This window comes from Ambystoma mexicanum, chromosome 5p (genome assembly GCF_040938575.1).
Source record: "Ambystoma mexicanum isolate Mex_15411 chromosome 5p, UKY_AmexF1_1, whole genome shotgun sequence".
NCBI lineage: Eukaryota > Metazoa > Chordata > Amphibia > Caudata > Ambystomatidae > Ambystoma > Ambystoma mexicanum.
In genome coordinates, this window is record NC_090930.1 from 786,183,258 (window position 1) to 786,208,879 (window position 25,622).

General features: G+C 47.2%; 1 protein-coding gene across 2 annotated transcripts in view; it reads left to right on the forward strand.

Moving 5' to 3' along the window:
- Nucleotides 1-25,622, forward strand: part of MLH1 (mutL homolog 1) — a 949,066-nt gene that overhangs the window by 640,555 nt on the left and 282,889 nt on the right. For both annotated transcript variants that reach the window (XM_069613203.1, XM_069613202.1), the window contains exon 12: nucleotides 11,694-12,070. In XM_069613203.1, coding sequence (XP_069469304.1) covers nucleotides 11,694-12,070 — 377 coding nt within the window. The remainder of the gene's footprint in view (nucleotides 1-11,693; nucleotides 12,071-25,622) is intronic.

A 25,622-nucleotide genomic window follows, 5' to 3' on the forward strand; every position in this document is an offset into this window, starting at 1 on the left:
TACCCCAACAATACAAAATCCCCAGTATCTGTGCTTCCCAGTTACCAGGGATTGCAAAAAGAGCAACACAACACCAGCCAGCAAATGCTTCATAATTCTACATCCAACCTATCTCCCCACCAGCACATATTTATCTCACTGATTTCAGAGTACCAACATTTATTGCATAGCTGATAAATGGTACAGCCAGTCATGAGTAGTTTGTAATATCGTAAGAAATGTTCTTTTCTCGCCCTGTGTGATTTCACTTCTCTGATCTGGCTCGACCCATTATAAACATTACCCTACTACTGCACATTTCATCTTGAAACATTAACTGGCCTCAATTTTATTAAATGACTTGCGCTATTTTGGCCACTGCTTAATCAGCCTCCCATGTCAGTTCATGCTTTGTTCTCCAATCTTGATGTGAGGGGCTGCACATAAGTGAATATAGTTACTGTTACTTCCTAGTGTGGCAGCATATAACTTCACAAAACTTTTCCATCCTGCTGGCTGCTTCAACAGTGCTCTAAGATCTGTGAAGAATCCAAGGAGTATGACACCTCTGCCCTGGGAGGAGTGAGCCTGCTACGCTTCACACCCTTCAGGGTAAGCAGGATCCCTCTGGAGGCGACTCCCCTATAGGGGACAGGAAATCCCCAGAGAGGAACTTAATTCACCATCTCTCGCACAGACACTAGCACCTTTATGGGGTTTGTAGGAGCTAAGGTGTATAACCCATGACCCCTTTTAATGGATGACTGTGCTTCTGACTCAAACCTTACTCAGTTCTTATGGGAAACAGCAGAAAGGTTAAAGAATAGCCTTCTAGAGGTACGTTGTCTGAGGAACCAATCGGGAGAAAGCATCTGTGCAGCCCGCAGAGTCAGATACATTGCAGCACACACAGGAGGCTTGACCTTTAGGAGAGAGGGGATGCCAGACAAGTCATCCTTAGTCGTAGTGCGCTTTTGGCAAGTGCAGGAAGTCCTCATGGGAGGGAACCAGAAGCGTCCGGCACCGTAACACGAGCAAGACCAAAGAAGTTTGGAGGGCAGAGGAAAGGCCCAGAGAAGAAACAGCCAACTGGTCCTCACATGGAGAGACCTGGAAAGAAGAGAAGCCGCTGACTGACAGCCCAGTTGACAAGTCACGTAAGCTGCTCAGCCGAGCAGGGAACACCAGACAGACTGCACAGCCCTCCCAAGGAGCACTGCCTTTCACAACCAGGTATGCAGTGACTCCTGCTAAACAGCAGGTGTGGAGCATGGTAAGAGGGAGAGAGACACAAGCAGCAGAGCTGGACAGAACTGAGATGCCCCAGGGTAGGGGAGAGAGTCAGAGGAGTCCTGGAGCGGGGAGACAGCCGATGCACTCCCATGTGGGGAGAAAGACAGAGACAAGCCCCAGTGTGGGAAAGAGCCGAGAAACCCCAAAGTGAACAGAGAAAGAGCAAAGCCCCAGAGTGATGAAGTAAGGAAGAAACTTCAGGGTGAGAATGAGAGGAGCCCCTGAGTGGGGAGAGAGAGACTGAAAGGACCCAGATTTGGGTGGGGGAGCAAAACAGAAAAGTCTCTGTGAAGGGAGAAAGTCTGTGAGACACTCAACTTACAAGAGAAACAGAGAGACCAGGCTGGACCTTCGGATGGTGCTCCAGCAGTACATGAACTGTATGTTTGTGACTGAGAACATAGACAAGAGCCCATAATAAGGATACACACACAGGGGTGTGGGTCATAACATAAGCCAGCACCATTCCCTTTCAATGCCCAAAAGATTGTCTGGGTTGTCTTATGTTTTTCTTTGAGTAGTAGGGAGAGAAACTAGGTTAGAATAGGATTCTGGATGGAAAGCTTAATTTATGTTTAGTCATCTTGACGCCCTGACGATCCCTCTATTGAACTTTCTATGGAATAGAGTAGGGCTTAGTATCGCAGGTTTATGGCAAGATTAGGTCTTTTTACTTTGAAGGGAGGATAAAACTAATGCTAATCATGCATCCTTGTCCGTCTCCTGATGCTGATTTGCCACAGATCCCTCCATGCCAATGTTCTCTGTCTCCAACCTCAAAAGGCTTTTGCTACATGGCCTGTATCCTGTAAGCTGCGTTCTGATGATCCTCTGCATCGCTCCTGTATGCCCCTCCCACCCACAGCACATGATCTCAGTGTATCATTGTTACTTGTTATTCTTGACCATGCACCTGTCTTGTGAGGCCTGCCACATATCCAAGTTCCATGTTTCCCTTACGTCTGTGAAGAATTAAGTCCTGCAGTCAACTTCATTTTAGTCAGGCATAGCAAGTAATGATAGTCGAGTTTTCATTAATTTTTTAAAATCAGAAGGCATTGGTGGTATGTCTTGTCCATCCTGGGGTCTAGAATCAAACTAAAGTCGCTGCATATTATGACCTCCCCCGCAAGAAATGATGCTAATGTTGGAAGGAGTTATATTAAATATTAATGCTGGTTCTCATTTGGGACGCATATACAGGTCAACGATATCAAATGACCAAATATTGTACCCTTTAAGAGTAAATGATGATGTGTTATTTCTATAGCGCTTACGCCAAAGCACTTTACATAGAACATATATACATACATTACCACCCAACTGGAGTTGGTACTCATATATCAACCTCAGAAGGATAAAAGGCTGAGTTGACTGTGCCGGAATTTGAGCCTTTGACCTGCAGATCAGACACAGATCGCAGCAGCGAGCGTTCAACCCGCTAAGCTATCTTAGCGGGTTACTCTCCCATTGGTGTCTTTCAGGACTCCTTTTTTAAATAAACGGGTCTCCTCTGGAAAATATAATAGCTACCCTCTTTTTGTTTTAGTTGTAGCGAACTGAATAGGAACTTTTTTTTTTGCATAGCCTGCATTCATCCTCCAGGATAAGCTGGGTCCAATCCCTGCACATTGAGGGATAAGATATAGTTTTCGAGTTGAGGAACTACCGAATAACATGAATGACATTTTCAAGAATTAGAAGTAATGCCATTTCCAGCACGTTGCTAGTGTATGCCTGATTAACTGGATAAGCACATGTTCTTGTGTCAAAACTATACTGGACTCTTTATTTATTTTTCTCACCCCAAACTTCTACTAATTGTGTGCTTGACTAATTTAGGATTGGCAAAATAAGCCTGACTCTGAACATGGATTAAGGTGTAGAGTTTGAGAAACCAGAAGGTGTCTCACCCACTAGTCCCCGAGGATCTGTCATGCAGGTGGCCATGGCACGGCCATCCCTTTTGGATCCAGATCCTGGGGGTGGACCAGTGCGGGAGGATCACCTGGTTGAGGAGCCTTCGGGGAGTGGGACACCAGATGGTGAGACATGGTATACCCTTCCCTATAACTCCTTTACCCGATCCTACCACGTTGGATATTTAAGAACTCTACCCCCTCCCTTTTACAACACAAACACTTCCTCACGGACAGGCTGCTGTGAGAGAAAATGGACTAACACCCGAGCTGTATACCTGACGTGTCCCAATACAATGGTCCGCCGAGGTCAGGCAATTACTGACCATCACACACACCTGACTTCCATGAAGCTTCCCCACACGGATAAAAGACAGAGCATGAGAGCACATTCTGAGCGAGGCAAAGAACACGAGGAAACAGCAGTTCCGAGATGGCAGTTTAACGAGAGAAGAAAGACAGCAAAAGAGAAGGGGATTGCAAGGGGGGAAATTCCCTTCACCTTTTCAACAAGGAACCATTACTTACATGTGCCCTCGAGATTCAAAATCGCAAAACCAGGAAAGCCAGGCTGAAGAATCCTACATTGTGTCTCGAAAAATACCCGGGCCCCTCCCGTGTCAATAATCAAGGCGGGGAGAATCAGCTGCTGCTGTGGTACCATCCTTGTCTCCAAGAACAAAGCAGCATCGGTGAAATCAACAAGCCGGTGAGTTGGGGAGACGGATACAAGACTGGACTGTGTTGAAGCCATGGTTGTATGGTGAACGCTCCAACAAACATTGTTTTTTTAAAAACTTTTATTTAACTTGCACAGATTATCACATTACATTACTTTCAATTGCATTACACATGTTCATTTTGTACATGATCGGAGCATGACATTTTTACATTTCACAGATCTCCTTGTTCTTCTTCTCTCAGACTTTATCTGCTAAATATTGCCTGAACCCACCCCAAATGTCTTTCAGGCGGCATGACATTGGTAGTAGACCAGATTATACCTCTTTGCAGTTATTTGTCCAGATCATGTCTTTCTCCCAGTCACCCAGAACAGGTGGTGGTTCCCTGTTTTTCCAACACATAAATATCACATGCTTTGATAATAATAGGCTGAGGATCAGAAATGTGCGTCAAATTGCAACAAACATTGTTAAAACACATGTGATAAAAGACGCAAGTAAAGTTGAACTGCTGAGCGATTGAACTTTTTGGCAGAGTGGTCCGGCGCCACGTGGGTGCTCAATCGAACGTCTCTACAAGGCATTCAGCTCAGAAGTGGCAAAAGTGAGGAAGAAGTTATATCGAGAAGAGAACAAATAATTGTGAATTGAAGTGGTCCAGCGACGGGTTGAGCAAAATCCCACTCACAGTTGAAAATCTTTAAATTTTTGGAGTATATAAGTTTGACAAAGTAGATAAAGTTGGTCCAAGCCAGGCAGAGGGAGATCAATTGAAAGCTTTGTGTTAAAGTGGGTCTGAGCCCGGCCGAGGTGTACCCGGGGTGAAGTAAAAAGCAACAGAGAATTTGTGCATGTGAAATCCTAAGAAGAAAGGAACTTTGATATTTGTCATTTTGCATTAGGCCCTCTGAAATAAGATACTTTGAATGGCAAAGAGATTTTGGCATAGAAGGCCATGATGTTGAAGTTTTGAATCGCATCCTCGTGATAGAGAAGCCAGAGACTGTGCTAAGCTCTAGTGTGTCGCCTTGTCCTTTGCTGAAAACATGGGGAAGGGAAGCCAATGGCTTGAATATCATGACATATCATTTCTTGAACACTTTTTTTTCTTTTGCATAACATTGTTTCTCACAAAATGTGTATTTAGATGTAAGCATTGGCAATAGGTTTATTAGTATAGGCCCTTTTATTTTGACAGACTCCACTAGGACTGCGCTATTATTGTTTGATGGTCGTAGCTTGCTCCCATCTTTAGATTTAGGATTAGATAGGCATTATTCAAACCTAATTGAAGTTTAATAAACACCCTCCAACTGTGATCATGTGTGTCTGTCTTACTGTTTGATAGCATGCCTTCCTTACACGAGTCTACGTGGTCCGCCTCCGGGCATGTCAAGAATACAGCCTAAAATAAAGCATGTGTCGAACACCTTAATGCACAATTTTGAACTGAAAAGATGACCTTCCATATAAATGCATATTGGAACCTTTGAAATAATCAGCATTCATCTACCACCCGGCCCAGAGAGATGAAGCCCAGCAGTAAGCATTGAGTGGTGAAGTCTGAATGACTTCTTTTTTAGCCTTTTGGTCTCCCTACTCTGGCCCATTCAGTGTTGCGTCAAGTGGGCATCCTCGTGGGGGAGCAGGGCCTGTCTGAGACGTCTTCCAGTGCTTCTTTGTTTGTCAGTTGTGTGGTGTCCCACATTGTGTTAATTGATCTGTTTCCCCGTCCAAATTGAAGATGACTGAGCAAGGGTAGCACAATATGTATTTGATCCCTTTTTGGCATTAATAGGAGGTGAAGTCTTGAAGAGCCTTTATTTTCAGCACAGTAGATGTAGCCAGATCCTGCAGAAGATTCATTTCTGCGTCTCTGAAGATGTTTGGATGTATTTTAGGTGCTAGCATGATGTTCTCTTCACTCTGTAATAGTGCACTCTTGTGAGGACATCTGGGGTCAGGTTTTTCTTTTGTTGTCCTGCTGAAAATACTTGATGTGTGTGGTCCAGCTTGATAGGTGTGCCTTCTGTTTCTTTCAAAAGAGACAGGAAAAGATCTTGTGCATATTTTGCCAGATATACTCCTTTTATGTGTAGCAGAAGGCCCCTTATACAAATATTATTTCTTCTGGAGCGACTTTTGGCATCTTCTTTAGTTTAGTTGTAGGATTGAGACTGGGATTCCAGGATAGCTGGGAAAGCTCCTATACCTGGTTGCATGTAAGATTCCACAGCTTCTCTATACGCGACTCTGCTCCCTGTGTTCATTTATCCAATGACTCAATTTTATGGGATAGGTCTATTACATTTCCTTGAATTTCTTTGTTAATTTCGGAGAGCATCTGCAAAATCTTTCTTGGTGCCTCTGTGCTGATAGATCTTCATTGAATCCAGGGTCCGCATGGATCTGTTCCTCAACAATGACTTTGGCCATTTTTGTTTTCTCATCGCCCTGCAGAAGGGTCAAAAGATCTCCCTTGGACTTCCTTGAGGACCTGGCCATGGTTCACAGTGTTTTGCGTATGTCAACCAGAGGACCTTTTGACGAATCTGGACAATTCATCCACTCTCTCCATAGGGGTGCCATCTCCTTTGAGGCTAGGGAGGTGGGCCCGCTACGCAAGACCCTCCTTAGGGATCTGGGCAATTGGGACCTCACTAGAAGTGACACCCCTCTTGGGGACAAGAACTCCCATTCCAATAAGGAACTCTGTCCAAACCACCCTTTCTGTATATATGGATGTTGGTAAGACTTTGTCATTCCCTGTTACAAGCATAATTAACAAAGATCCTTCTTTGACTCAATGGCTTCAGGTAATGCTGAACGTCACCTGAATGCTATGATGACGGAAGACGGACACAATTCCATTCATACCAATGACGTGTATGAGGAGAGAACAGACTGTGAATGTAGGAGAGACTTCTAGGGAGGGAGAAGATTAACTGCTACGCAGATGCGAGCCTCTGTAGCAACAACGTCATGGATGGGCGTAGCCACGTCAAGCCACATAGCCAACGCTGGCATGAACGAAGGAGGGCCCGCTATCTGGAGGCTGGACGGAAGGTGTCTTTACCAAGCAAGAGGTTTCGGTCAGGGGAAGGAGACGTGACGGTAAGACAACAGTCTTCTCTGGTGGCACAACCACTGAACAGCAGTGGTGGGCCAGGCACCCAGCAACCGAGACAGGAGAAGAGCCCGGTTCCCCAAGCGCCTGTTACGCAGAGGGAGGTATGAGCCGGAACACAGCTGCTATCCATTTGTGGATGCCAGTGAGAGCTATAATGGTTGGTTTCATTCAGAGTATCAATACCGATGCAGGTACGAACAACACGGTGAAAGAGATACGGACACTGTATGTTACGGTTTGGTACAAACACTCCGCCGACATCTGCCTCCTTCTTTGAGACACTGACCTCGACATTCTCGCTCTTACCGAGACATGGTTCACCCTGACTGGTGTACCACGTCCCTGTACTCCTCCTCAGAAAATCTTCAAAGGCTGAGACCTCGTTCACCTGGCTACTCTTAACACTCGCTCAGCCAACAAACACTCCGCTGGCATCTGCCTCCTTCTTTGAGACATTGACCTCAACATTCTCGCTCTTACCAAGACATGGTTCAATGCCAGCTCAGTCACTGCTTTTGTCTCCCATCTCCCTGATGGCTTCAAGATTATCTCCATGCCATGACCTCACCGTGCTGGCGGTGGGGTTGCCTGAGTGGGTTCCTTTTCCATCATATCCACCCAGCTCTACTCTTTTTTTGAGAACCTGGTCTGCAAGCTGGTTATCTCTTTCTCCTCCTTTCTGACCATTGCTACCATTTACAGGCCTCCTGGCGCTACCACCCTGTTCCTCTCTCAATGGGATGATTTTTGTTCCTCCCTACTCTCAACCACCTCTAATCTCCTCCTCATGGGCGATTTCAATATCCAATTGGACTCCTCTGTCACAGCATCCACTCTCTTCCTTGACCACTGCACAACACTTTCCATCTCCATTCTCCCTTCTCCCACAACCCACTCGGCTGGAAACATTCTGGATGCCCTCCTCCATTCTGACCTCTCTCTCTCCCTTCTGCTCACTCCACTCTCTTGGTCAGACCATACTCTCCTCTCCTTGCACCTGGGTCCCCTCGGACCTTTGAACGACCCTCCAAAAGCCCTGCCAACCTCGCTCACGAACATCCGTCTGATGAAACGAGTTTCAGTTACTGCCTTCGCATCCACCTTTATCCCCCCTCTCCACCTCCCCTAGGGTCTACCACCAACTCTGCTCCCAGCAATCTCCATTTGGCCATTACCAACAACCTTGATATTCTTGTCCCAGTCACGAAGGTCCACCTGAAACCCACCTCCAAACGTAACACCTGGTACGACTCTGAACTTGCAGCCCTGAAACGCAAGTCCAGAGCTGCGGAACGGAAGTGGCAAACTTCAGTCTCAAACTGGACTGCCGACTGCTCCAAAGGCATTACAGACTCCATCTGTACCAAGAAAAGGGCCCACATTCAGGCATGGGTATCGGGTGCATCCAACAACACAGCAGAACTAAATCTGCCGGGAACTAGCCAACCGCTCTGTAGTCCCCTCCTCCCCTCTTCCGTCCCAGGCGCTCTGCAACGCACTGGCCACACACTTCACCACAAAAACTCGGGACATCCTGAGCACCCTGGCTATCCTCCTGCCCAACCTCCCTCCCTCTCATGCCTCCTCCGACCTATCCACCTTGTTCCCCTCTCTCTCCTCCTCCTTCTGTGTCACACCTGAAGAAGTCACCAGAGTTGTCCGCTCTGTGAAGGTCTCTTCCAAACAGGTTTCCCCTTGCTCCTCCAGAACCATCAAGTACAACATAGTCTCTCTTGCCCCTGCACTCGCTGATCTCTGCAACCACTCTTTTGACACCAGATCTTTCCCATACTCCCACAAGCACTCCCTTGTGCGCCCTCTCCTGTAAATACTTTCAGCAGACCCTACCTGTCCGGCCAACTACCGCCCTATTTATATCACCCCCTTGCTTGGGGAAACTGCTGGAGAAGCTGACCTTTCCACAACTTAACTCACACACTGAACTTGTTGGTGGTCTCCACGACCATCAATCTGGAATCCGAGCATCCAGAGGCACGGAGACTGCTCTTCTGAACACCTATGAAGAACTGCTCGCTTCTCTGGACTCTAACTCTCCAGCTGTCCTCACCTTACTCAATCTCTCTTCTGCCTTCGATACAGTTAACCATTCCATCCTCATAAAATGGCTCCATGATACCCTTGGTATCTCGGAGCGGGCACTGGATTGGCTCACCTCCTTCCTAACTGACCGTCCCATGTCATTTTGGGCATTTTCTCCTCACCTACTTTCTTCTCCACCTGTGGTGTCCCCCTGGGCTCAAACCGCCCCCCCCCTGGCTTTTCAACACTTACCTTGCTCAGCTAGCACTCCTCATTTCCTCCTTCTCTGCCAACTTCCAGTATTACGCAGTAGACACACAACTCTTTTTCAAACTTCCTGCTGACGCTCTTGCATCTTCCTTCATCCCTATCTGCCATCCAGTCCTGGTGTACTTCCAACGATCTCTGCCTCAACCGCAACAGCCTTTGCCTACCTCTCAGCACTTGCCTCGGCACCCACCGGCCTCACTCCTGTAGGCTTGCTCTTCTCCAGGCCACATAGCACTTACCATACAATGCAGTTAATCTGCTGCTCACCCACAAGCACAGACATTCCAGCACTTACCCTAACCCCTCTCTTCTTGCTGCACTTGCACGTTCTGAATACTCACAAGGCGTAGGTTTGTCACGGCCTGCTGAAACAGTGTTAAACACAATCATTGTGTAGCAAGACTGGAATATCTGACAAGGCTACTGGGGAATAGAGTGAAAGGAAGGTTAATGTTTGCCAGCAAGGCTAGCCAAGTGCATAAGGCCACAGGAACCTACAATACCTGAACAAGCTGACAGCCTAAGTTAAATACTATCATTGTGACACAAGACACATACCAGAGAACCACAGGACTTTGGGGGAGTCTCGTGCTAGGAAGGTGGGAGACAGCAAATTGTCTTGTGGAGGAATCTTGGAGGGATTGGGAAATTTGAAATTAAAACGGAGAAAAGAAAGCAACAATTTTGTCTTTGAAAAGGGGAAGTGTGAAACCCATACTGAAGATAATTATAATTTATACCATACCATCTGAGTGAAGATTGGAGAGCCTATTCCATGGTTTTCTAAATAAACTTTAAGACTGAGAACAAGTCCATTGCAAGTCGGGCCAGGTAGAAGCCCATAATGAGGCTATTGTGCAAGCCTCCCCTTATTCCTTTTAGTTGGGTGTTTTCTAAAGTGATAGGGCCAGTTAGTTGTTTCGGATTCGGACAGAAGACTTTTTACTTTGGACTTGATGTCCACGCTTGGCTTTCATTTTACTAGGTAGGGAGCTTCCCTCATAGCTATAGGGCAAGTTAGGCATTTTACTATGTATTTAAATATACTTCTTTAACTATGAGCCAATGTAGTCCGAGTCCATCTTCTGGTACACCACAGCCTCTAGAATATGATCAACGGGAGGACACCTGCGGGCCCCGATCTAGGCGTTGCTCTTCATGATGAGGCTTTGGTAAAGCGCGTTCACAATGGCTTATTGGAGCTAATACAGGAAGAATGGTGATTGGGAAGAGGGCAATGATAATGGCTGCACACTGGCAATGAATGACTTGAGCAACACCCTGCCAGTCCCTCTTCTTAACTTCTCCAGATGAACTGAAAAGGCTTCCGTGAGAGCTGCCTTGCATACTTCCTTGGCCAGGCCCGCGTTGTCATGACCCTCCTGCTGTCTAAAATGTAGCTGTGTAGGAAGAGTTCTGGTCCCCCAGACCTCTCTGGTGTTTGGTGGCCTGTCAGCAGAGGCATTGCTAGGGGGGCTGAGGGGGCTATAGCCCCGGCTCTTTTGGTTGTAGCCCCGGATAGAGGTTCAGGTGCTACAACCAAAATTCTAGCTAGCGCCGAGTCCCATTAGTCCCGACATTAGTTTAGCCCCTGACTTAGCAACATCCCTGCCTGTCAGAGGCTCAACACTTGACACGTGTACCCCCAGACAGTACCTGGCTCACATTCTACCTCCAGTGATCCTGATGAGTATATGGGCCACCTGCTGCTTGTATAGGCCTGCAGACCATTTGTGGTGTAGGTGCCAGTCCAGGGTAGTTTCTCAAGAACGCCAGCAGGCTGCTGAAGCCTCAGACTTGCCTGAATTAGTCTCCGTCATGTCACTACGTGCCGGGTGCCATCTTAGACTCTGCTAGGGACGGGTGAAAAACTCCACTGGGTCGTCTAACTGTGACCGATTGCTCAATTAAAAGTGGCTCAATAGGTATCCCGGAGATTCATGCAACCGTTCAAGATCTTGTAGTTGCTGCAACCCTTTACTCATTGTATCAACGGGCCTCAAGATTGTTCAAGCCTAAGGAACTTACATAGAGAACGTCTTGCTCAGTGCTCAGCTCGGGCCCGCCCCCGTTGCATTACTTTTTCAGGAGCATTTTTACCTGTCTTTCACTGTCCACAGAAGCGCTAACTTCTCTTCTCAATTGTTAAGAAGCAATGACTTATGCAAAGGCTTTAAGTTTTAATTACCACACGCTAAAAGCAAAACTTTCTTCCTTGGTTTACCATTTAGCATTACTAAAATAAAATAATAGTATTGGTTGATAACTAGGTAAGTTATTCCACTTACGGATATTGCATAAAAAATGATCCATGTATGCCCCCATTTGTTCAAAGTGCTGTATTGTCTCAACTAATCTTTCTCTTCACTTGTTCCTTAGACTTTACTTCCTGGATCATCTATGTCTTCAAATGAGATTGTGAAACCAGCCCCAAGCACCTCTTCTTCCCATGGGACCAGTGATAGGGTGTATGCCCACCAGTTGGTTCGCACTGACTTTCGTGAGCAGAAACTTGATGCATTTCTTCAGCCAATCCACAAATCTAAGGAGGTTACAACCAATAATGTGGTGCAAGAGGACAGCAAAGGACCGCCTGACAATGGTTCTGTACATCAAGATTCAGAAATGGCAGACCTCAGTGACTCTGATATATCTGCAGCGATGAAAGACTTTGATGATGACTTGGAAACTAAGAGAAGGACTCTTCAAGGACCTAAAGAAACTATAGGATCATCTACTGACCATGTCCCACCGAGGTAAACTTGTACAATTCTGAAATTACCTTTTCCCATATATATTTACCCCGGTTTGCTATTGTAAAATCGACCTCTGATTGGTTGTTGTAATTTTGGTCATCACTTTTTTATCAGATGCATATTATGCATTAAATGTATCTGATAGCTCACAATAAGAAAAAAGTGGTGACCAAAATGACACACATGTCTATGTCTGTTTGGGTAGCGGGGTGAGTGGGGGAAGGAGAGGGAGGCGCATGTGGGTCACCATAAAAGAAGACAATAATGTGGTGGTCGACCAAGATCACCAAAAAGGTAGCAAACATAATTACATTGACTAAACATGAGTCGATGTAACAATGTAGAACTTTTTTTTAAATATATACTTTAACTGTTTCCAACATACAGCATATAGAAACAATCGGCAATGACATCTGTGCACATATACATTTTAGTATACCATCAGAGCGTCCGATATCCACTTGCATTGGTTGTCCTCATATAGACTATACCTACTCCCTTCCATCCAGCCAAGTACAACAAAACCCAGCACCCTTTAATCAACACCACATCCTCCGTGGGCCTACGTCCAACCCCCCCTCCCAAAACACATTGCTGCATGGGTTCGAGTGTACCCAATGTCACCCCCCCCAAACCACGCCCTCCTCTCCCCTCCTCACCCTCCACCACCTCTGCCCCCATCTCCCAAATAGCGTAGTCTATGGTGGCCACAGGTCCTAGCGGGCCTCAAGCACATCCTAGACTTTGAGGCCCCATCGCTCTCTGCCCTAATCCACTTACGCATCGCCCTCCGCCAGTCACCCCCTCTTCGTCCAGGCGGCACCTTCCATGCCATTGCTATTGCGTGTTTTGGCAGTAGGAGCCCCAACACCACCACTCTGTTTGGCGACTTAATACGCCTCCCTTTCCTGCAAGGCCACAGCCCCAATGAACCTTCACCGTCAGCTGGATCCTCACCTTTATCAATCCAAACATTCTTTCCAGAACCTTTTCCCAAAATCCAGCCACCGAGCCGCACCTCCACCACATGTGCAAATATGACCCTAGGACCCTTTTACACCTCCAACAATGTGGATCAGCGCACAGTGCCATTTTAGCCCGCGCTCCGTTACCCGCACTACAAGCAAATCCAATAGTCTTCTAGGAGCCAATTACACTTTTATCCAGTCAGTGACCCTGAATGCATGTGGCAGAACGAACCAGTCCACCATATGCTGAAGCACAAGGGCCCAGTAATTGGACCTAATGGTTGGTGCCCCAACGCTTGCTGTACTAACTGGTTACTGCAAAGTAGCCAATGCTATCCTCAGCGAGCCCCCCCTTCCAAAGTAGTGTGGATAACATCCTGTGAAGTGCTCAGAAGCAGGAGGCCGGTATAGGCATGGGCATCACCTGAAATGTATTCAGCAGTTTTGGCAACACAATCCTCTTTACCAGTGCCACCCGCCCCATTAACGGGAGGGAAGCGTTCTGAATTCTGCCAACTTGCCAAAAACTGCTGTGGCCCGCTCCACATTCTACTGATACACACATTCCCAGTTTGCACTCACCATAATACGAAGATACCAAAACCCCTCTTCTGGAATCTCCATCTGAAAATACGAGAGCTCCTCTCCCATCCCACCATGCAAGGTGTAAATCGCAGATTTGGATTTATTTATCACCAACCCTGTCTCCCAAATTCCTCCACAGTGGCCATAGACTGTACCAGATTCACCGCAGGATCGCGCACCTACAAAAGTATGTTGTCCTCATATAAGGAGACGTATCCCCCGCATATAAGGATGCCTCACATTCCCCATCCGCAATCCCACCACTTCATGCCTCTTCCAATAGACTCCGCAGAGGATCAATGACCAGTGCAAAAACCAGCAGAGACAGCGGGCACCCTTGTCGCGTGCCTTGCCTCACTTGCCGTGGACAAGAAATAACCCTGTTACCCTGTACTGTGGATGTCGAGCCATCATACAAAAGCCGCACCCATTCGCTGAACTGAACCCCCAGTCCCACATTACTCCGTACCATCCATTGAAAGACAACCGCCTTATAAGAATCCAGGATGCCCACTGCCAACTTCTCAGCTGTTTCTCTATATTTATCCAGGATCAGATATAATGGTCTAAGATTCTGCATAGTGGATCTGCCTGGAATAAATTATTTTTGGTCCGGGTGGACCAGCCCCTGCATAACTGGATTCCGCCGACCAGCCAAGAGTGTACACATAATTTTTAACTTCCACATATATCATGGACAGAGGTCGGTATGAAGGACACAGTTCCTGTTAACCCTGCCCTCCTTAGGCAGGAGAATCACCAGTGCTTCCAGCATAGACCCTGGGAGATTACCACACTGCTTGGCCTCAAGGAAGACTTCCTTCCCTCTCCCCCTTCCTTGCTAATGCCTCTCCTGGTGCTGCAACTGGCTGCCTGGTCCCATCTGAGTCATACAGGGGCCAGGCCCTCCCTTGACCAGTCTGTCTCAGTACCCCCTTCCAGCACTTGCCCTCAGGCACCCTCCGCTGACTGAACTACTGAGTCTGGTCTCCCGCCCCCACCCTCCTCGCACTAGTTACTCTTATCCCCTGTGTTTTCCCTGCCCCATAACTTCCCCCTCACCCACACCCCCTCACACTCCTCCCCTGCACTTCCTGTTTCCTGCACTTGCACGATCTGAATGTCACAAGGCCTAGTAGGACCGTTTATTGTTGTTTTTCCATTCTGTTCCCTCTTCACCTTTGCCTTGTGCTGCCTGGAAACACTTTCTGATGTATAGGCACCTTACAAATATTAAATAAATAAATTAAATAAAAACAAGACCTTAGGGAACAACAACTCCACGTATGCCTTATACACCTCGGTAATTCTATCAACCGCTGGAGTCTTGCCTGAGCTCAGTCCCTCAACCACTCGCTCAACATCATAGCCGTCCACGACTGCCCCCAGTTGCTCCTTTTCCATCTCTGTAAGCCCTTTGAGGGATGTTTCCCCCAGCCATGCGGCCCCTTGCTTCGCATCAACCCACCCACCCCCTTCTGGGCATACAGGTTACTGGTGTGTGGGGGGCACCTTCGCCTTCCAGCATCCAAGAATGTTGCATTTAGCTACTGCGTCCGCCACTGAGAAGAGTCTGCGTGTCTTAACTGGTCATTTTCATTTATCGCCGAGCAGATACTTCAGTGGAATAGCCGGAATGTGTGTATCCAGTATGCTTCTCAGGGTGGAGGCCACTTCTTCCCAAAAGTGCCGGATCGGGGGGTCCTTCCCAGTACATATGAATAGAGTTGGCCCTCATGGAGCGATATTTAGGACATGAAATCTGCTTGGAGCTGTCAAATTTAGCCACCATATCAGGGGTTCTGTGTAAGTGATTCAATATTTTGAATTGCACCAGCCTAAAGTTAGCACATAGGTAAATAGATTTGGTAAAATAACAATATTTAGCCCTTTGCGTCTCATTAATAGTTATACCCAAGTCGCTTTCCCATTTTGCTTTCATTGTATTTTTGGAGGGGGTATGGGATTGTGCTGTGTCGTATAGCATGGAGATGCTCACTTTGAATCCCCCCTGAGTCATGGTGTTACTCAGGAATGGGTGAGGTATCTGTGCAGATGGGAATGATGGCCATTTGTTCCTACATGCCGTGTTCAGGCGGTGATATTGTAGAGTAGTGTTGAGACTCGCTCCAATCTTCCCCTGGACCTCCTCCAGGTGCACAAATTTCCCGTTGGGAAATAGATTGCCCAGACGCATCTCTTTCCCCTGGTCCTAGGCTTTCTGTAGCGCCGTGTTGAGCGTAGGTGCATGTCAGGGTAGTGCCAGAGGGGGGAGGAGGGCCAATATGGTTCCGAACATTCCACTCAACGGAATATTGCTGCTCAAGTTCGTACCGTGCAGAATACTGGGTCAACCTCGCCAGTATCTTTCTTTGCCTTGGAATAAATCATGCATGGCAAGTCTATGGGGGCTGCTGAAAACTTTTCTACTTGTATGTGGGTGTACTGTTCTGTGTCATAGGACCGGTATTTTGCAAAATGCGCTTGAGTGGCGTAATAGTATAGCAGGAAGTCTGGGCCGACAGCCCATCCGTGTCGTACTTTTCACAGAGCTTGGGCCAGCTCATTCTTGCTGAACCTAAACCCCCACGGGGCCCCCCACACGAATTAGGCCGCAAGCGTCTAGTTTTTCAAAAAACTGTCGACCTGGCCATATTGGAATATTACTGAATAGATCTAACAGTTTGGGTACCACAACCATTTTAGGAGAGCCACCCGGCCATATGACGAAATCAGGAGCTTGCTCAAGACACTTAGTTTCACCTCAAGCAGTGTTAAGTAAGGGTCCTAGTTAGCAGTGTGTAGGGTCTGCCTATATATAGCCGTTATGATTCCTAGGTATCACGCTGAGTTGGGGGATCAACAGAACCGCTCTGTGGCTTCCGACTGTGTTGTTCGTTGAGTTAGGGGGATGATCTCCAACTTGGTTTGATTAATTTTATATCCACAGGATTTTGAAATTTCATTTACCTCTTGCATCACAGGAGGTAGGTTGGCCCCAGGGTCTCTAATATATATCATGGTATTGTCTGCATAAAGCGAGATGAACTGAGAAGGTCCCATGATGCGAATTCCTCGCCAGGCTTGCCTTTGGCGCAAGTGTGCTGCCATTCCTTCTATGATTAGGACAAAGATAATTGGAGAAAGCAGGCAGCTCTGGCGCGTGCCTCTGTGAAGCTTAAATTCGGGTGACGGGGTCTGGTTAGTTATAATTCTGACCTTGGGATCTTTGTATAATAGCCGAATAAAGCTCAGGAACCCCGGCCCGAACCCCATCTTCCGTAGTATAGCATACATATACCTCAAAGAGACTGAATCAAATGGTTTCTCAGCATCGAGGGCGATTGCCACCGCTTTCACTTTTGGGTCTAATTGCAAGGTTATAGCAAAGAACCTACAGAGGTTTAGGGCTTTGGATCGCAAGGGTATAAATCCTGATTGGTCAGGGCATATCAATCATTTCCAATCAGCATTGGTCACCTCTTCAACTACAGGCCAAGCAAGGACCAAGACTGTGAACACACAGGATCAGATCAAACCACAAATGGAACCCCAACCGGTGCCAGACACACCCATATGCACCTTAGTTAACAAAATTTCAATGTATATACCATGTACTGTATACAAAAAATATGCATTTCAAATCTTAAATGGAAACAATGTATGTCTAATGGATGTACACAAATTTCACAACAAACCACTGACCCATGCACTGCACAAAATTGTCACTGATTTCACAAATGTCACGCATATCAAACGACTACTAGATATGTGTGTAATTTTAATATCAGCCTTGATAAAGACCCACAAGGTCGAAACACGTGTCGGCTGACCACCATTAGGACTAGGAGTCCACACTAAAAATAAAATATGTGCATTGTACAAAACGCAACCAGCGAGGAAATACATTTTTCTGAACATACCCTTTCAAGGTAGCCAGGACTCCTTCTCCAATGATATATGATTTGATAGGTTATTTATAACGCGCTTAATACTCAGAGGTTTCTAAGCGGAGACCCAGGAATCGAACCTGTGTTGCTCGTGTCGTCTTGCTTTCAAGGGGAGCACGTTGCCCCTGACTTGAGCTATCCTCCTGAGTCTAAGCTACAACCATCAGAAATATAATTACGGTGAGTAATGTATGTCATTTGGCTGCAGGCAATGCTGAAGTGAATCTATCTGGTAATGAGGATGTCTCATTAAGACGAAACGTGTATTTAACTGAGACGAGTGGAGGAAGGCGGAAGAGAGAGTATGGTACAGGTTCTATGTCCCTTTGCCGACATGATTTATTTTTTGCAGTAATTAGTACCGTCAAAATGACTATGAAAAAACGAATCAAACTTTTTAAAAATATTGCTGGGTTGACCTCCTTCAACCCTCCCCTACATATTTCGATTAATACTTTGTGTAGTAATTTTGTCAGGAAAAATTACGGTGAAAAAATCATGTTGTAAAAACAACGCAATACCATGGTATGCAGGGGAAGTCACCTGACATGATTGCGCCTTTGAAGGGCAGAGCAGAGCCAAACCGCAGAGCCGGCAACTTTCTATTCGGTAAGGAATGCCACAGGGAGACGCTGGGAGGCCGGGCGAGAACATCAACAGTTAAACCGCTGCCCATGAAGGGAGACGTATTCAGGAGCTGGTGGTGGCATGACCACGAACGCCTTGTGGTGGGTGAGACGCCCACTGAACGACACCGAGATCAGCACAGCTGGGAGCGTGAGAAGCTCACCATCTCCTGTGTCTGTAGATTGGCCTGAGAGGAAGCCGAGAATGAGACACCACTGGGAATTCAGAATAGGAAAATAGGCAATGGAGAAGAATACCCAAGCGCGAGCTGAGCCCTGCAACGTTCCCCTACGCAGATTAATGTATCAGGGAGAAAGGGAAAAGAGGGAGGCAGCCGGGCTGCTGGGGCAAGAGCACATGCAGAGTGCAACTTGTCCCAGCCATAAAAACAAGATACAATGAATAAAGAGGTTTGATTGCCAATGTGAAAGGCCCATAAAGCAAATAACAAATAGCCCTGTGAGAAGAATAAAGCGCAACTGTAGACCATTACCTTGGAAAGAAGGGAAAAGGTCTCATGAAGAAAGAGAGAAAGTGGATAAAGCAAAGCCCAAGGACAGCTTCTGAGAAATAGGATATAAGACTATCAAGAGAACCAGATAATGGAAGAAACCGCAATACAGAGAGAACCCAGAAGTCGGGAATGTAAAAGGGGATCAAGTCCCATGCAAAGTAGCCAAGGATGAATTGAGAGCCTGTGAAAGAGTCACAAGTGAAGACAAGAGTGTGAGAGACTATCTCAACACAAGCTGTAAGCAGCATATTGATATTTATTTTATTTGTATCGCGCTCGTACACAAGTGTTTCAGAGTATGACGAGGCAAGGGAGGCGAACAAGGGAGAACAAAAACAACAATCTTACTAGGCCCAGTGAGATTGAGAACGCGCTCGTGCCTGGGAGGGGGGAGAAGTGGAAAGTGCTGAGCAGGAGGAACAAAATAAATAAATAAATAATAAGAAGCAGCAAACGGTGGTAGTGCAGGCAGCAAGTGGAAAGTGCTAGGCTTAAGGTGCCCTTAAAGAGAGCACCAAGCCCAGAAGTGTTTTATAAGAGCTCAAGGTGGAGATATCCAGAGCTTACCAAAGAAGATGATGGTATTAAGAAACCCACATGTAAGAGAGAGACAGTTCCATATAGAGACTATCACAAACTGCGAGAAGTCCAGGAGAAGAAAGTTCTTCTCTTGGCAGAATTAAGTTGGTTAAACTAGCGGTAGGGTCAGGTAGAGTTAGGTTTGGACCAAGGACATTTTTACTTTGTGGCTTCCTAATTACAGGCAAGCACCCTTAGTTTCTTTAGATAGGCAGGGTGATCCATTTAGCAATAGGTAAAGTTAGGCCTTTTCTTATAATTTCATTAACTAGAGTTCATTATGTCCTTAATGTTTTGACTCCTTCTTCCGACCTACTATAGTAGGTTCCTACTTGGGTGTGGGTTCAGACCTCCAGTCCTCTTTACCAGCACCCCTTGGTGTCTGCAATGGAGCCCAGGCACAGCTCTCCTCCTCAACCGTCAGACAGCGACTCAGCAATTTCAGAATGTGCAGCTGCCCACCTGCTCTTCCTAACAGAGTGCAGACATCCTCCAATCCGACCCTCATCACGCTCCTCCACCTGTGGCTTCCACACACGCTCATCAGGCCCTCATCACGCTCCTCCACCTGTGGCTTCCACACACGCTCATCAGGCCCTCTCAGCTTCTTTACAGCACACACTGCGGAGGGCCAGGCTGCCTCTCAGTTTCTGACTTCCACCCTGATAGGCTCCAGGACAATCCATCCCCTTAGGCATGTTGACCCCTGTGCCAGCACTCCATGAGATAGCTGCCGCAGTCGCTGCCACCCTTCCCAGGCTCCACACCAGCGTGAAAATGTGTTTATAGTGAGGAGTCCCTGCCCAGGAGCATTAGTTATCCTTGCAATATGGCTGATCCTGCTGTGAACATGCATCAATTAATCACACAGAGTGGCCGGATTCTCCCTGCCACCACAAATCCCTATGCATGAACCTGTGCGGCATGGCAGTTTCCACATACCGCGTATATGAATAATGATGTCCTAACATTCAATAGTAATATTCAGTGGGTCTTACTTTCATTGCTCTACGTGCAGGGGATTTCATATGCATGTATGCTTATGATGAGCATAGCTAGGAATGATTCCCTTCTTGGATATGGGAAGGCAGTGTATAGTCCTATAATTCTACATCTAGACCTATGGTGGCTGTACCTTGACATGAAGCCTCACTGGGGTTGTGAAGCCAGTACATGACCTTATTAGGCCACACCTTACTTTCTTGGCAGTACATACATGTTTGAGTTCCCACCTGGTCCCCTGTTGGCAGTATATGGCCATATGAGGCACACATAGGCCTATGATGGTTGTAGCTGTACATGAAGCCTTCCTTAGTTCTGCAGTGGCAGTACATTCCCCTATGAGTGTACACCTGAAATATAGTGAAGCATAGCACTCAGCTTGGTATAGGATGTCAACTTCTTGTCCCCAACTGCTGTAACAGGGTGGCCCACAACAAAGAACCAAACTCGAGATTGGAGATGGGAAGCAGTTCTGAGCGTGTTTCTTTAAAATTACAAGTGGTTGGTCTAAGGGATTCACAGGTACGTCTCTTTGTTAAGCAGGTACTTGGGGTATTTGGTGCTAGGGCTATCCCTGTCTGCTTATTTCCTGCCGGTTTACCCCCCTCCCTAGCCCAGGCGTTCTTAACGGGGCTGTTCATAGCTCACTAATGAGGACACCCATCAGTCTTTTTTTTTTTTTTAAACATTTATTTTCAGCTTGACAGTACCAACAAAGAAGAAAACACCAGCAAACAGTACAATCATATGCCGTGACCACAATGCGGGCACCACACGTGCTCACAGTCCACATTCATAGACCTGGGACATTCTGTTACACAGTGAGGGCCAAGAGACCGTACCTCACGAGGTGGCCTCCGGAGGAGGGGTGGGAATGGGGGGGGTCAGAGTCCGAATTGGAATATGTGGCAGACATGTAGGAACGGAACCTCCGCCAAATGTCTCTGGGCCTCGAGTGTGTTGGTTGCTGGTTTGCCCAGTAGTCTTCAGTGTCCGCTGCCCACATAACTGCCTTGAGCCATTGTCCATGTGTAGGTGCTGTGGGATGAAGCCAACACATTAGGATGGAGCGGACCGCAAGCAGAGGCCTGCCAGTTTTCTAGAATTGCGGCCCAATTCGGGAGTTCATGAAAAAGACACTGTGCTGGAGATGGGTCTATAGTGTATTCTAGCATAGCAGACATGGTAAGGCACACATCAGCCAGAATTGTGACAAACGTGAGCAGGCCCAGATCATATGAATATATGTAGCGCTGTCGGACCCACACCTATGGCATCTAGGGGAAAGCTCCTTGAACATATGATGCCGTTTGCTCGGGTTGTAATGGTATCTATGCAATACTTTAAACTGTATTAACTTGAATCGAGAGTTAAAGGATACACCATGAGTACGTGCACACATACCAGCCCAACGCTCGTCCGTCATCTCCATCCCCAGGTCCTCCTCCCATTTGTGTTTCAACCTAGTGAACAAGGGGAGTGATCTGGCCTGCAAGTGTGCATATAGTCTAGACACCTTCCCCTTAGAAGAGGCAAAGGCACACAGCTCCGCTATAACGGGGTCATCGGGTGGTATTGTAGGGAAATAGAGGTATTTAGCTTTAAGAGTTTCCCGAAGAGACGAGAACTGAAGCCACCCCGAAGGCTTCCGTTTCAAGGAAGGCGGAAGTTCCGACCATTCACATCTAAGGCCTCTCATTTCTCAGGATAATGCAGAAACTATTGCGAGAGCAATAGTAGGCTCTAAAATAGACTACTGCTTGAGCCTTCTTATGGGAATTAACAAATCTGAAAGTAACAGGCTACAAATCTGTCAAAATGGGGCTATTAGAGCCGTTATGAAACTCAAACACAGAGATCATGTTACTCTAGCGAGACGTGAGCTGCACTGGTTGCCTGTGGCCGCTAGAGTTCTATTTCATACCCTGACTATTGTCCATAAGTGCAGATCTGGGAAAATGCCGGGCTACTTACAACAACTATTACCCATAAGAATCAACACAAGAGCACTTAGGTCCAATGACTCGTTCCTCTTATCTGAACCCAAGTGCAACACTGTCAGAGCAACCGATTCAGCCTTCTTCTCTGCTGGTCCCAGAGCTTGGAATGCTCTGGAGCTAAGATCGATCGAATCTTTAGAAATCTTTAAAAAAAGACTAAAGACATATCTATACCATTAAACAACCTTTTTGCCTGTGATATTCTCGCTCGGCCCTGCTTCATGACAGTCTTTTGTTTTTCTGTTTTATGTGTTTTGTAGTGCCCTTACGCCTTCGGGTTCATGGCCGTGCTATACAAATATATTAAAGTAAAGGAAGTTTCCTTGAACAAATACGTCCCGAAGCGATGTATACCCCGCCTCGGCCCATCGGGAAACGATAGACTGTGGCACCCGAGGGACCCCCGGGAAGAAGTTCCATAGCGGCAAGTCCCCATGAAAAGGATGAGGTGCATCTAGCAATTTCCATATTTTGGAGAGAGCCAGTGATGTACTAGCCACCGGATCCGCTGATTCTAGGACAGTTGGCACAGGCTTTAGTATAAGAGAACGGATATCGTGATCCCTGACAGCTAATCTCTCCAGCCGGACATGAGGAGGAGGATTCAGAGTATTAAACCAGTGCGAGGTTAATTGGGACTGTGCTACTAGCCAGTACCTGAGGAAGTCGGGAGCACCAAATCCGCCACTCTCCACAGGAGTAGTCAGTGTCCTCAGCTTGAGACGGACAGCGCTGGAGTGCCACAGGAAGGTGTTGACAGTGCGGGTCATTGTTTGAAAGAAGTTATCACCCGGCCACAAGGGAAGATTAGTAAATCTATGTAGGAGCTGCGGCAATACAACCATCTTCAGGATCCCCACTCGGCCCGGCAAATAGATTGGGCGTTTCGTCCATCCCAGGGTCTTTGCATCTAGTGTGAGAGATAGTTCTGATAATTCTCCTCTAGTAGCACCTCAAAGCTATGCGCAACCTCCACAGCAAGGTAAGTGAATTTGGATTGGGACCATGTGAACCCCATGAGGTCTGGTGGAGGGAGCATGCAGTCCGTGAGCGGGAACAGAGTAGATTTAGAGCAGTTCACCTGCAGTCCCGAAATACACCCAAAGCGGACTACATCTTCCAATATCGGGGCCAGGTTGATCGCGGGAGAGCGAATATACAAGAGGGCATCGTCGGCGTATAAAGAGATAGCCTGCTTGACCCGCTGTTCTTAACCCCCTGTGTGAATGGGACTGCCGCATCATGTCAGCAAAGGGTTCCATGGCTATAGCAAAAATTAATGGTGAAAAAGGGCAGCCCTGTTGGTCCCCCTGGATATTTGGAAAGGGGGAGAGCACCTATCTTCCGTACGGACCCTAGCCACTGGACCGGAATAGAGGAGCTTAACCCAGGAGCGAAAGTTGGGACCAAATTTGAATTTTTCCAGGACTCGCCATAGGTACTCCCACGATACCGAGTCAAATGCCTTTTGCATGTCCAACGTAGCAGCCACCGCCTGCACCTCTGGGCTAATTCTACTAATTACATTGAAAAGGCATCTTAGGTTAAGGGAGGTGGAACGACCAGGGATGAATCCAGCTTGGTTTGGATGGATGATGTATGGCATAAAGGAGACTAGGCGTTGGGACAGTAGTTTGGCATATATTTTGGCGTCACAATGTATTAATGAAAGGGGCACGTTACAAGCCACATTGGGTAGGAGGCTTGCCGGGTTTAAAGAGGACTGTTATCCTGGCCTCACAGAGTGAGGGAGGAAGTCTGCCGACTTCACATGCCTCCTCCCATAGGGCCATCAAGTGAGGGATCAGAAGGGATTTGTATTGTTTGTAAAATTCAACTGGAAGGCCGTCCGAGCCTCGGGACCTGCCGGAAGATAGCGAATCGATGGCCTCCGTGAACTCCTCGGGGATGAACGGACCCTCCAGGAGGGAGCTGGCTTCAGTGGACAGGACCAAGAGAAGAAGGCTCTCTAAATAGGAATCAATATCTGCCAAAGGGACACTCTCAGGCCTCGAGTAAAAGGTTTGGTAGAAGGCCAAGAATTTGGAGTTGATATCTGACGGCGAGGTGGCAAGAGTGCCATCAGACCTTTACTATCGCTGGAATGTTGGGGGCTCCGAGCTCACGGCGGAGCAATCTGGCCAATACTCGGCCCGGTCGCTTCCCCTCCCCGTAACTTCTGGCCAGGCTAGGGTTGTCTAGGAACTTCATCTCGCGCTCTGCCAAGGAGCGAAACGTGTCCAGCTCCACTCCCAGTGATGCCAGGGTCTCAGGGGCCTGAGTTGTAGCATATTGGGCTTCAAGGGCTGCAAGTCTCGATTCACTTTTCATGATTTCTACCTGAATTGCCTTCAGCATGCTTTTTTCTTTAGACATGGCGATACCCCTGGTGTAGACCTTAAAAGCTTCCCAAAGGGTGGCCTGTGAAAGAACAGAGTTTGCAATGAATTAAAAAAAAGTCCTTGATGGAGGACTCCAGTTTCGACCGAAAGGCTGCATCTAGGAGGACGTAAGGTTTCATCCTCCAATGTCTGAATCCACTATGATCTAGTCCCCAGGATAGATGGTCACAGGAGAGTGATCCGAAAGGGCTGTAGGGAGAATCGATAGATGAGATAAGTTTCTTGCGAGTATGTCTGATATGAGCCACCTATCGATTCTAGAGTGCGAATAGTGTGCCGATGAATAGAAAGAGTATGTTCGGGAATCAGGGTACATGAGTCTCCAAGCGTCTACAATCCCTACGCATGGCAGTACAGTCAGGATAGAGTAGGCAGCTCTGGATAGTTGGCGCGGCCTAGAGCCGGAACGATCTAGATTAACGTCAAGTATTGTATTAAAATCACCCCCCCAGAGAATCGGTATCAGGGGAAAACTTTCAAGAAGGTGCAGGTAAAAATCAGGGTCATCCACGTTAGGGCCATAGATGTTTAGTATAATCACCTCCTTATTCTGTAGGCTGCCCCTCAGCAGGACATATCTACCCTGCGGGTCGACTCATGAGGAGTTGCAGGTGAACTTAAGACTTCTATGAATCAGAGTGATCACCCCTCGACTTTGAGTGGAATAGTTGTAGCAGCCTCATTTTCTTGTAGTTACCCAATCCCTGTACCTTCCAGGTCATGAGCGTAAGACTATTATCCCCCATCAGTATGCAGATAAAGCATAATTGTTAACCACCCTAGGAGTGGAACCCCATAAAGAAGAGACTGATGGGACCAAATATCTCTGCTAGACCACCTCAGTCCCGGCATCATTTGATGTTACTCATCCTTCGCGGACGTCAAGCATTTTTGGTTTAACTCCCAAACCCCCCCACCACCCACC